Below are 13,709 nucleotides of genomic sequence, written 5' to 3'. Positions count from 1 at the left end.
CGTCGGTCTTACCCCTATATGCATACAACTAAGAAACTGCTCACTCAGTGCCAGGCTCCGCATCCCACCTGTCTCTTTGTACTGCATTCTGAAGGTCCTTGCCTCTGTCTCATTCCAGCAGCTAATCGCAGATACAATACAGCTGCCCTTTCTAAAAAAATGCACCAAAAACATTTTTTTCTTTTATTGAGGCAGGAGCTCACTATGCAGCACAGACTGGCCTCAAACTCTATTCTCCTGCATCAACCTCCCATGTCTTAGGTTCACAGGTATGCATCACCACACCTGGCTAAGATATTCTTCTTAAAATTACGTGTAGTAGGGCCAAAGGAGTAGCTCCACAGTGCTGCTTAAGACACATGAAAAAGACCCTGAGCTCCAGCCCCAGTGCGAAGAGTAAAAGCCTCTGTAGTAACTGGGCAGCCGTAAAGCAGGCCATGGGCGTCTTAGCGCGTTTTCATTCCAGAAACCCAAGCTGACACACATATGCCACAGTAAGAGCATGGGTCCATTTATGTCTGCAGTGAGCAGGCTGGGTTCTGTCTTCATATAAAGTTGAGTCAGCCCTCTTCAGAAAATGTGACTTGTGTTCTATTTTATAGTGATACCTTCTACTGTGTTGATATCTGAAGCTATTATTGCTCTTATTTTCGAAGTAGTCTAAAGTTTTAATCATGTTCCAGGTACTGAAGTCAGGTCCTCACATGTGGGGGTCAGGCATCTCTGCCTGCTGAGAAACCCCACAGGCCTCGCTTTTAGTTCATTCATCAAACAAAAAATCCCGTGGGCATCTACTACTTGTTGGGTAGTGAGCTCACTGCAAAAGCCAAAGGAGGAGAAAAAAACTTGCTTGTCACAGAACCTGGAATCTAGAGCAGAGCCAAGACAACAACCATGCTGTGAGTAAAGGATTCATGGGAAGAAAAAAGGGCTCTGGGAACCCAACAGCTGATGAGACTGGGCTGAGACGTCCAGTAAAGACTAAGAAATCACCACTTGTGAAAAATAGGCTGGTTGGTTTGTTTTCTATCAGAGGCAGCCTGAGAAGGGCCTACCCGCTTTCTCCTTTCCTTCAATTAGCCAATATGTCAGATTGTGAGTTCCCAACAACAAGATCACCTATAGCAGAGCTTGCACAAAGCTGCATAGTTCAACAGCACATACACAGGTATACACTGTATATTTAACATATCCTGGTCAGGATCCTTTCTACCTCAGACCAAACATAGGAGGGACAACAGACCCACAGCCCTCTCTGCACCTTTCCTGCAAGTGGAGATCCTGTCTCCAGGGTATGCTCTGACCCCACGACTCAGGATGGACAACTGATCCACAGCCATCTGTGCCTGGGATTTATTAGAGGAAAGTGTGTGTGTGTGTGTGTGTGTGTGTGTGTGTGTGTGTGTTAGGGTGGAACTAGATCATGTAGGCTGAGGATGGCCAAGGAGAAGGAAGCTCTACCTATGCAGCTGTGGGAAAGTGAAGACTTTCCCATGTGGCTGCTTCCAGGTCACCCATGCTCCAATCAGTAATGCCTGGCACCTGCTCTAAGTAAGCCCATAAAGTCACTGGGCTTACTTAGAGCATAAAGCCACTTAGTCATAAAGCCCAGGGTGAATTTCAGTGAACCCCAACTTTGATTTGTCATTCAGACTTTATATGGAAGTGGTAGACAATGCTTACTTAGTTCCACCCCCTAAGCCTCCCAGTTTCTAGTAAGCACATGTAAGTTCTACTGAGCGGGTTACTTCAGGTATGTAAAAGATGATACTTAGAGACTATTGATATTAAAATTTCTTTTTCTTTTTTTTTCTTTTATTAGATATTTTCTTTATTTATATGTTATATTTCCCAGTTTCCCCCCACCAAAAACAAAAACAAAAAAACCCCAAAAAACAACAACAAGAATAATCCCCTGTTCCCTTCTCCCTCCCCCGCTCACCACCCCACCTTCTCATGCTTACTGGCCCTGGCATTCCCCTACACTGGGGCATAGAACCTCCACAGGGCCAAGGGCCTCTCCTCCCATTGATGACCGATTTGGCCATCCTCTACTATACACATGCTGCTGGAGCAATCAGTCCCACCGTGTGTACTCCTTGGTTGGTGGTTTAGTCCCTGAGAGCTCTGAGGGTACTAGTTAGTCCATATTATTGTTTGTCCTAAGGGGCTGCAAGTCAAACTCTAACACAATGATGCCAAACCTCTGCTTAAATCAATGGAGCTTAAAAGGTTTGGTTTTTGTCCAAGTTTTATCTAAATATTGTAGAACAGTTAAAAGTACCAGACTGGTGTAACTGACATTCTAGCTGTTTGTAATCACACTTGGAAGTCAGAGGGATTAAAAGGGAGAATATTTTTCTTCTTGCCCTTGAAGGTTAACTAGGTCTCAGAGGGCCATGGAGCATCACAGAATGCCCTGTAACTGCAGGCATTTGTCATGTTCAGGGAAGCCACAGAGACTGCAGCTGATGGGCTCTAACAAGTTAATAGTCTACAAAGGGGAGGGTCAGCACAGAGAAATATTTTCCTCTGTAATTCCAAGTGAAGTCACAGTCAAGCAAGGCCTCTGAAGATGAAAAAGGAATATCTCTGAACTCCCCGTACCCCAACTGCCCTGCACAGAGCACACATACACACACACACACATACACACTCTATGTTAAATATACAGTAGGAAGGTATAACCAAAAACTCAAATGATTACCATGTTTCCTTAACAGTCCAAGGATTTCACACACTAGACATTAACCCTAAGTCCTATGTGTTCTTTAGACAGCTGTATCTCACTAGTAATTTTCTTCTTAATTAGAAAAATGCTGTTCCAATACATGATTTCAGATCTTGGCACACTTCAACACTACAGTACTTGCCTACCTATAAGAGACAGTTTTGACCTAGAACCTAAGTCATGATTAAATTCCCCACCCCGTCAGAGTCATCATCGAGGGACCATAGCTAGCCAACAGCTATCCAGGTACCTGAAAACAAATCCTGGCTTCAGTATTCTGGAGAGCAGCCCTAGAAGCCAAAGGAAAATGAGGAGTAGCCCAGTGATAGATGTTCCTGTGAGCTCACCAAAAGATTTTAACGGACTTGACCTGAGCACTTAAACCTCTGCTCTGCTCTGGTAGCTCCTGGTTCACTGCTTAGAACTTGTGATGCCAATAACTCTGAGGGTACTTCTCCAAATACATCTTCCAGGCACCATGCAAGTACTCCATTTCTCCCTATACTTGGCTGTTACAGAAAGAAAAGTACTAATGGCATTTTTGGGCAGGCACCCTGATGCTGTAACCATGACCCCACCCAGTTGGGAGAAGCAGAGCAGTCAGAGCCTCAACTGTAACAGCAGTTAAGGGAGGTCGAAGAGAAGCGGAATTGTTTAAGGGAGGAAGGAGAATGGTGAGAAAGCCTTCTATCTGAGTCAGTCCACGAGTCCTCCCTCCTCTGCACAGACTGTGAAGCTGAACTTCCAGCAATGGGTGAGACGCAGTCACCACCTACACCACAGGTAAACAACAAGCCATTTTGGTGAAAATGTTCGCTAGACTTAGGGCAGTTCTGACTGACCCTTCTGCAAAAAGAGAAATCACCAAATTCCTAGCATTTTGTTCACACGTTCCTCTGTTAAAAACCTGAGATTACTCATTTCCAACAGCAGTCAGCAGACTGGAAAGGTAATAGTCCTTAGACAGGACAAAGGGAAGCCAGAAGGGAACAATTCCTGGCACAGGCCCAGCAGGACAGCAGTGCTGAAATGAAAGCACAACGGGAAAACCGAGCAAGGTGAGGCTGCAGACAGAAGAAAGGCAGGCGGCCAGACTAGTTAAGGAGTTTGGACTTTCTCTGGGGTAGGAGGGCGGGGACAGAGGGGTGGCATGCAGGTTGTATCAGGTTAGCACTGTGGACTGAGACAGTAGAGATAAAAGATGACACTGACCAGGACTTAGTGTGCACAGTGAAAACATGAGGCAGAGCTCCTTAGCAGGGCAGGATCAATACAACTGCTGATGGGGAGGACAGACACAACACGTTCAGAGATAGAATGGTGGAGTGTTACAAAGGGAGAGCTGAGCACACTGAATTCAAACCCTCTGAGATAATCAAAGGAAGATATGGAAAGGTGACCAGAATGGGTTTGGAAGGAGAACTTAAGTAAATGTATAATTTTGGAAATCGTCAGCACGAGGTGACAGAGCAATTGACCACACAAGTTTCAGGTATCCTTGGTCAGAGCAACTCAGTAGACATAGATGGAAACAGGATTAGAATCTCTTGGGGGTAAAAGGTAAGACAAGCAGGGATAAACTGTACACAGGGAGAGGATGGAACTGTTGGGGAGAAAGACAGGGCTGGTTTCGTTTTTATGTGGGAGACAAATAGAGACAGACAGAGAAAAACAGACAGAGGCACGGCTATGATTTCTTACTCTTTAGCTTCCTACTTCAGCCTCCAGAATTCTGGGATTACAGGAATGTGCAACCATGTGCAGCTTTTCTTAACACAAGAAAGATACCCACATAATTAGATGGGAGTTCCAAGAGTTGAAGATACAGGACAAGGAAATAACGAATAATGACCTGAGGCAACAGCACCTGAGGAAGACCAAGCAGAAAGGCCCACGACTCAGACAGACCCAGCTGGTGATGGATGGGAGGGAGATTGGGACAGCAAGACTGCCACACTCTGAGGCCAGCCTAGGCTACAGAGTGAGACCCGTCTCATATAAATAAACAAGAAGTGGGGCGTGCAGGCACATTCCTATAACCCTAGCACCTAGGAGGCAGAGGCTACAGGATGGAGACCTCAAGGTTGTCCTCAGCTCCACAGCAATCTGAGGCCACCCTGGGCTAACATGAAGCCTTGTCTCAAAAAAGAATTCAAAAATAAAACCAGAGAAGAGGATGAGTGTGAAGGGGGAGCCAAGTTTCTTAAGGGAATAGCTCCTCTCCTAGTACACTGACGTGCTTCTGGGGACAGCCACAGACGAAGAAGTGTACAGACAGACACAATGGAGGTGATAGTTACTAATTTTAAAACAAAGGAGAAAAGAATGTTGAAGCGGGTAGAAAGTAGCTTATAACTTCCCCTAACCAGTTCCAGGGGACCCAGAGCCGCCTTCTGGTGACTGTAGGCACTTGGCACACATACAGTTACATATACATACATTCAGGCAACCACCACATAATCATAAATAAATCTTTAAAGAAAATCGTTAGTTGTTATAAGGTTTGATGATCTTGGCTCTACTGACACTTGGGGCTGTTGAGACCTTGGCTGTGGGGACTTGGCTGTGAAGGGGAGGGTGTTCAGTAGGACCTGTGACCTTTGCACAATACAAGGTAAGCACGCACTAGCAGCAGCGTGTGGGTAGTGCTAGCACCAACATGGTCCCTCTCGGCAGCCAGAGGTTTTTTTTCAGTTGAAGGAATCTAGAGAATGATTCTCACGGTTTGTCTTATTTTTCTAATTTCTGTGGACAGATGTAAAGTATGAAAAAACAAACTAGGAGAGCCTAGCTGTGCATACTTTTTTTTTCTTCCTTTTCGAGACAGGGTTTCTCTGTGTAGTCCTGGCTGTCCTGGAACTCACTCTGTAGACCAGGCTGGCCTCAAACTCAGAAATCCGCCTGCCTCTGCCTCCCAAGTGCTGGGATTAAAAGTGTGCACCACCACTGCCTGGCTTGTGCATACTTTTTACCATTCCCACGTGGGTGCCAGGAACTGTTCCCAGGTCCTATACAAGAACAGCAAGCTCTTCACTGCTGAGCCCTCTTTCCAGTTTCAATAAAAAAAAATTTTAAAAGACTTATTTTATATATGTGAGTACACTGTAGTTGTCTTCAGACACACCAGAAGAGGGCATCAGATCTCATTTCAGATGGCTGTGAGCCACCATGTGGTTGCTGGGATTTGAACTCAGGACCTCTGGAAGAGCAGTCAGTGTTCTTAACCACTGAACCATCTCTCCAGCCTCCCAATAAAAATTTTAAGTTAAAAAACAGGATGTTGCCAGGCAGTAATGGTGTATGCCTTTAATCCTAGCACCCGGAAGGCAGAAGCAGGCTCTCATGAATTCAAAGTCAGCTTGGCCTACAGAGAAAGAGTTCTAGGACAGCCAAATTGTTACACAGAGAAACCCTGTCTCAAAAAAAACAAAAAGAAGAAGAAAGTATATTAATATTAATAGAGAGGGAGGGGGAAAGAACAGGACAAGGCAAGTAAAAAACATTTATCAAGATGGGAGACTTTAGTTCAGATTCAAGAATAAGTATGCTAACCCCAAATAGTGTAAATTTATAGTCAAACTGAAATAGGGTCCTACTGTATAGACCAGGCTTGCCTAGAATTCAGTCTTCCTGCCTTGCCCACCCAAGTAATGGGGTCACAGGCGTGTACTATACTTGGCTTTGCAGTGTGAATCTTTTCCTTTGTTCTACTTTATCTATGCCTGTATAGTAAAGTGTGAGTCTTTGAATGCATGTTGTTGGATCTTAATGTTTTTATGTGTTCTGACAATGTCTGTAAAAATGAGGACAGTAATACACTTTGCATGAAGAACTGAGAAACAGCGTCTTGCAGTGACATGCACTCTGTATTACTTACTATAATTTAATGCATCAGCCTGGAGGGGCACAAACATGTAACTGCACACTCTAAAGCATTAGGCAGGGAGACCCTGCAGTCAGTTCAAGGCCAGACTGACTACATAGCAAGACTTTGTCTCAAAACACAAGAAAACAATACGGTATGTCCTGAAAGCTACATGAACTAATAATAACTCATTTCCCTACTTGTAGTTAGGATATGTTACTAAAAACTTTGCATAGACCAGATCAGCTAGCATAATGTCAGCACTAAGGAAATAAGATGATTAGCCAAAGAATGTAGAAACTGACAAAACAGTGACATGCCATGAACAAGTTAGCTGTACCTTGCACAGGAATCTCTCCATAGTTGGATCTCTTGTCTGACAAGGCTGTCAGAGGCTTGGAGGCTGAGATTGGCCCACTTATGGAATGTCTCTGAAATGAAAGCAAAGGCATGTCAAATCTAGGCCCAAGACTCAGAAAAAACACAGGCCTCCAAGAGTAGATATTTAATTATGAAGAATGAATAATTCCTGTGTTCTGCTATGGTAAGGTATAAACACACAATAGACACACACAATGTCTGATCTGTAGAGTGAAAAAAAAAAATCCTTGGGGGACTAAAGAGATGGCTCAGTGGTTAAGAGCACCCACTAGCTGCTTTCCCAGAGGACCTGGGTTCCCAGCACCCACATGGCAGCTCACAACTGTCTGTAACTCCAGTTCTAAGGGATATGACACCTTCACACAGATAAATGATCAATGCATATAAAATAAAAATTAAATCATTTAAAAATGAATTTATTATAAGAAAAATATCTATTCCTATGCAGTTTTAATAAATAATATAGCCAGCATCCTCCTCACTCGGTCTCCTGTTATGGTAGCATCTTATTATTCTATTATTAAAACATCACAGCTAGAACACCGGCACAGTCAAGACAAGGACACTTCCTCTACACAAAGCCACTTCCTTGGGACCCTTTTATAGTAACATACACCTCTGACCCTAATAGCCTCTGGCACTCTGTATACAATTTAATTCTTCTGTTTAAGAGACTTAAAAAACCATATGCCAATTCACTAAACATAAAATTAAGTCCCAAGCCAAAATATGGATATGTTTCTATTGTGGTTTTATTGGGTTTTTTTTTGTGTCCCCATTCCAAACAGACCTCAACTATGCCTCCCACTCGATAATTCGACAATTCCCTGGACTAGGCTGTGACCTTTAATCAGAACCCCTGCCAAAGCGCTATTATGTGTTTCCTTATCCTGATGCAGGCATATACAGTAGCCTAAACACCCCTTCCCCCACTACTGTTCCAACCTATAAGATACGTAACAGGCTGTCCACGCTTCTCTCTGGACTTCTGTTTGCTTTTCTCCAGCCCCCACGCCACGCAAAGACAAAATCTCACTAAGTAACCCTGGTTGTTCTGGAACTTGCTAGGTATAGACCAGGCTGGCCTCAAACTCTCAGAGATCCACCTACCTCTGCCTCTACACCCAGCCCTCAGCCCTATCTCTAAAATCTAACTAACCTCCAGCTACTTGTTTCGCTTTCCTGTAAGAGCTATGCAAAAGGCCCAGCTTCTCCGTATCTTCACACTGCTAACCTTTTGTTCTGCCCATGGTATGGACTGGGATCTTACTGTGAACTTCACTCCATTTCCCTGATGACTACTGATGCTGACCACCCTCATATACGCTTACATATAAACCACTTGCCCTTTAGTACATGTTGTCTTCAAGTTACTGCATGCGAGTCTTTCCTACAAGTAAGTATTTTAAATGTACGCTCTTACATGTGGTATGGTTTTGCTTAGTTGCCATGTGTTTAGGACAAATTTTAAAAATCCTGACGCCCAAATATCAGTTCTTTTTATGACTCATTTGTGTGTGTATGTGTCTATATGTGTGTGTATATGTGTGTGTATGAGTGTGTGTGTGTATGTGTGTGTGTGTGTGTATGTATGTATGTGTCCCCTAAATAAGAAGCCTTTACATACTCAAAGAATACAAAGAGTTTCACTACTGTTCCTGTCTATAAGCTTTATGTAAAGTGCTATCATTTGAGTCTACTGAGGTAAACCTCAAGTATGCCATATACTTTATCTACCCTCATAGTAAATAACCCTGACAGTATGTCCTATGGATATCTAGTTACTCAGAACCTTGTGTAGATTACTCCTACCCTCTTACTAAATGACCCTGACAGCTGTGCTGAAGTCAGTTCATCTACCCCAGGCCACTCTCTCTGATCTCTCTTCAATGAAACATACTGTTAGTGTCATGCTATAAATGTTGAAATCAAGTACTCCAAATCTTCCAAATGTTTTCACATACTCAAATCCCTTTGCATTTCTTTTTGTTTTTGGTTTTGTTTTGTTTTGTTCTTTCCCTTTGATTTCTATATAAATACAAAACTACATCTTATTATGGTAGATTCTATTAAAAAATTGTAAGACTGTTCTGGCAGTCTTAACAGTCTTAAAATAACCTACTATACTACTTATGTACACTGTATGACAAAATACACCAATACTTTACAGTGACTTTAAACAATAAACATTTATGATCTCATGACTTCTATGGGTCAAAAGCTTAGCTAGATAACTCCAGCTATAGGTCTATCAGTGAGCAGGCAAAAATAGCTATCAGTTATCACAAAGACAGACTGGAGGTAAGGTATAGGTGAGATCTCCAAATTTAGTCAGAGCTGCTTCTAAGCTTACTCAATGGTCCTTGGCACAAACAAGCTTACAACGTGGAAACTTCAGAGAGTTCCCTCAGAGTGGGTGAACCTAAGTAGCAAGAAGAGTGAACTTAAGAGGAGCACTCTCAACAGAAGCCAACTTTATAACCTTCTCTGGGAAGTGCCATTATACTAGTGCTGCTAACTCTAGTCATTAGACACAAAGCATAAAGTGAGCCAGCCAACACCCAACAAGAGCAGAGCACACAAACACTGCCTACCAGTACCCAACTCGCTGGGAGCTTACGACAGTTACCTATGGCTCTCCTAAGCCTTTTGGAAGTTACTTTTACACTTTTCTGGGCAGACCTAAGCTATCAAGCACTTGGGAGCTAGCTAGATATACTTTATTTCCATATCTGTTCAAGAGGTTCTTCATAGTGGCTGATATGCAATCACAGGGTTCCCTGCCCTGTATAAACTACGGAAAGTGTCTGTCTGAAAAGTCTTCCTGCCAGGCCATACAGGGCTTCACTCCAACCAGAGAAAGGCAGCCAGCCTCAGCCAGATTTAAAAGGACTCTTATGGAAATGTCTGCACCCTCTCTGTGTAGCTTCGTCTTCCCAGCAGCTCTGCCCTGATGAATGAAGTCCAAAGACTTCATTTTCCTTGAATGCTGGTTTGTATCCTCAGATCTTACTGGTTTGTCCTTTTCTGTTCCAAGTTGGATTGTCCTCCCTAAACCACCACCTAGAAAATGCGTCCAGGAAAAGAGAGCCACAGCAGGACTTCCCTCATCTGTCAGAACTGTTTTTAAGGGATCACAGCAATGCAATGTCTGAAAACAATGGCTTCCTACATTTTATCCAGCTTTTCATTTGTTGTACCCACACCCATTAAGTTTTAAAAAAAACTAGCCAGGCACTAGTGGTAAATGCCTTTAATTCCAACACCTGGGAGGCAGAGGCAGGCAGATCTCTGTTGCGTTCAAGGCAGACTGGTCTACAGGATAGTCAACACTAAACAGAAAAACCATGTCTGAAAAACACACACACACAGAAGCTAAATATTATTCATCTTATTTGAGGCTTGTTTACTTGGCATCTTGCTCTGTACCTTTAGGTTTAAAGTCTGATTAATAAAGAACATCTAAAAAGCGCTATATCTGCAGACGAAACATGGAGTTTCCTCACCTTCCTTTAAAATTAAGACGACATTCTGTATAAACATGAAAATGCAAAGGCACTGGCTGAGAGGCTGCATTTACCTTAGACTGTAAAAGTTTAAAAGTCCACTTACAAATCACAGGCCCAATCATGAAGTCTCAACTCAAAAAGAAAATGCCCCGAGGCCTAACTTTAGGAGCCACGGCTACTGTACTCACAGAGCACCAGTCAGCTATTCTCACCCATGTTAAAGATTTCTGCTTCAGCCGCATTCTCAAAGTGGCTGGAGAAATGCCCTAACAAGAGGGTCTCTGGAGTACCTCAGACAACAGTCCTCTGCCCCACTCCTGGATGCTCCAACAATGGCAGAGAATAGCAATTCTCAAAGTTCTTTAGAATGGATCAACATGGCATACCCTCGAGCTTGACTGTGACAAATGGCCTTCAATGAATAGCACTTCTCTCAATCCATGCCTGGAGTAGACCAACATTTAACTCTGGGTTGTGTATGTGCAGGTGTGTAGATATGTGTGCTTGCATTCAGGTGTGAGGCCCAGAAAAAGGTGTCAGATATGCCCAAGGAGCTCAAGTTACAGGGCATTGTATGAGGTCTCACACAAGTGCTAGGAACTGATCATAGGTCCCCTGTAACACCTGTGAGCTCTCTTAACTGCTCGAGCCATCTCTCCAGCCATCAAGTCTGCAAGATTTGAAATGGTCTATTAGACACTAAAAGAAAATGTGCCGCCTACAGACTCAGAAAGAGATCAGCGTTTCCAGAAGAACATCACAATTACGGTTATAATTTGCCTCAATGAAGCATACTCATGGTATTTCTCCAAACAAATCTAACCAACATCCCTCTGAGGCTGTCATCTGAGGCATGTGCATGACTGAAAAAGATGATCTAACAGGAACATTTAAAGCTTTCAAACATCCTTTGGAGGCCGTCATCTGTCCACCTGAGACAGTGCACGACTGAAAAAGACGATCTAATAGGCACATGTAAAGCTTTCTGGGCCGTCAAGGATCCCAGGCTCTTACCTGCATGGGAGAAACGGCAGCTGCGGGAGGGGTTTTCATGGGACTTGGACTGAGAGGCGTTCGAGGGATTGCAGCTGCAGCAGCATTTGGTACTACGAAACAGTAAATAAGAAAGTTAACGATAAACCCAGCATGGTGCGGGGAAGTTTCCTGCACAGGCATTTCCTCAACCAGATGAATGGTTTGCTGCTCTAGGCCAGCACTTCACTTTTGCTATTTAATCACAATGTTTGCCTAAAATACTGCATAAGGCAATGAACTCTAAGAAAGAAAGAAAACAAGAGGACGGGGTAAAGCTCAGGGGAACTGCATTGTAGCACGCATGAGCCCCAGGTTCCATCCCTAGCATCACTATTCATATAGTTTTAGTTTTAAAACTAAGAGGCAGGCAAGGCAGCAAACACCTATAACTTCAGTACCTTCAGATGCTGAGGCAGGGGGATCACAACAAGATTGAGCTACTTCTATCTAGGTCAACATGGGCTGCATTGCAGGGCCCTGTTTCAATAAACAATATGAGCACGCGCGCGTGTGCGCGCACACACACAGAGAGACAGAGAGAGAGAGAGAGAGAGAGAGGGAGAGAGAGAGCCTACAGCTTTTATGACAGGCTGCAGGTATATTTTCAGGGCTCATGCTGTAAGAGCTATTTCATCAAGAGTCTAGCTTGCAGTATAGAGAAGAGTAGCCTATGGTTACAGAAATTTGATCTGAACTTCATTCCAATTATCCTAAGATAATTCTAGGATTTTAAATAGGAAAAACTCTCTCAAAGGCAAAACATGAGGCTAACTCCAAGTTTACTGAAGTTAGTAGTCAAAGGTGCCTTGAACTAATGTCTTTGTCTCTAGAGATGAAGAAAGAGAAGAGAACAAGGAAGATCATAGTGGAGGCTGGACAGTGAGGGAAAGAAGTTAGCTTAGATTCCTAGGTTTCTGGTCGCAGTAACTGGGTAGAACTCTGCTGACAATAAAGATGGGAAACAATGAAGCAGAAGCAGTGGAGACTGGGGTCTGGTCTGGCATGAGGATGCTCAAGTGTCAGTGTCAACAAGGCACTTGGGTTTCCAGGAATGAGTGTGCTCCACCACGAGAGAAAAGACACTTCATGGCCTGGGAAGTAAGGCATGCAGCCGAGACCAGGATTTCTGAACTGGTACATTCCGAACCCTGCAGAACGGGCCTTATCTCATGATTCCACGCAACACTATGTGATGCTACATGGCACTGTATGATACCATAGTCAACCTGATGAAACTAAGAGCATAAGGTGATATAGAATACTGAACTAGACAAGGAGGAGGATGTCAAGGGAACAGAACCATAAGCCTTGTGATCCACAGACATGGAATCAGTTACCTTGAGATGCACTGTCGAAAGACTTGATGAGGGTTTTTACTGTGGGAGTTGGCTCTGAGGACGTGGAGGACCTTCTACTCAGTCCCATCCCTTGCCTCAAGGCTGCCAAATCTCTTTCAACAGCATTCATGTAGTTATACACCCGGCCACGCTCCTCCTCTTGCCTAAAAACAGTAAAATAAAGAAAGGCATTGCATGTATGAGAAAATGCCCATTTTAGATTTCTGATTGAAAAGCATTAAAAGTTATTAGGGTTTGGTTTTTGGTTTTGCTTCTTGGGTTTTTTTTTTGGTGGTGGTGGTGTTTTTTTTTTTTTTTTTTTTTTTTTTTTATTGTACCAGTTGAATACAATTGCCTGATCTAATATTATTTGCCTGGTAGACAGCAGGAAATGATACTGAAACGCTCCTATCAGGCGGTCCTAAGCAAGTTAAATAGCCATCAAATTCTATCTGCATTAAGTGTCAGGTGAGGACAACAGTAATCAATTAGCAGTAAGTCAGGAGGCAGACTGGCCCCAGCCTGACTCAACTGGGAATCTCTGGTTCTGTGCTGCCAGTAAAGTGCAGCCCTCTTCAGGCACCCGGGGAATTCACTAGCAGATAATCTATGCTGGGTCCAGCTAAACACTGCTTCACAGAGACACACAAAGGAACAGGAACCAAAAGTTCCAACTCCACAAGAAGAGGTAAACTACTATAATCTCCAGAGAATCCCTCCAAGGTTAAGACCATAAAACATTTTATTGTCTTAATGAGACCCTGTTTGAAAAACATCTGAAAATATTTTATAAAAAGCTTTATTTTCCAAATTCAAAAACTGCTAAGAAAAATGTCTTACATTTACAAAAA

At 43.3% G+C, this 13,709-nt stretch overlaps 1 protein-coding gene across 3 annotated transcripts in view; it reads right to left on the bottom strand.

Annotated features, from left to right (window-relative positions):
- The window catches only part of Specc1l (sperm antigen with calponin homology and coiled-coil domains 1 like), a 105,790-nt gene that overhangs the window by 41,131 nt on the left and 50,950 nt on the right, over positions 1-13,709 (bottom strand). For all 3 annotated transcript variants that reach the window (XM_031348354.1, XM_031348355.1, XM_031348353.1), the window contains exons 8-10: positions 12,859-13,022; positions 11,501-11,592; positions 6,937-7,027 (exon numbers count right to left, since the gene is read on the bottom strand). In XM_031348354.1, coding sequence (XP_031204214.1) covers positions 6,937-7,027; positions 11,501-11,592; positions 12,859-13,022 — 347 coding nt within the window. The remainder of the gene's footprint in view (positions 1-6,936; positions 7,028-11,500; positions 11,593-12,858; positions 13,023-13,709) is intronic.

The sequence above is a fragment of the Mastomys coucha genome, unplaced genomic scaffold (genome assembly GCF_008632895.1).
Source record: "Mastomys coucha isolate ucsf_1 unplaced genomic scaffold, UCSF_Mcou_1 pScaffold3, whole genome shotgun sequence".
Lineage (NCBI taxonomy): Eukaryota > Metazoa > Chordata > Mammalia > Rodentia > Muridae > Mastomys > Mastomys coucha.
Note: the sequence above shows the minus strand (reverse complement) of the source record. Positions and strands in the feature narration are given on the sequence as shown.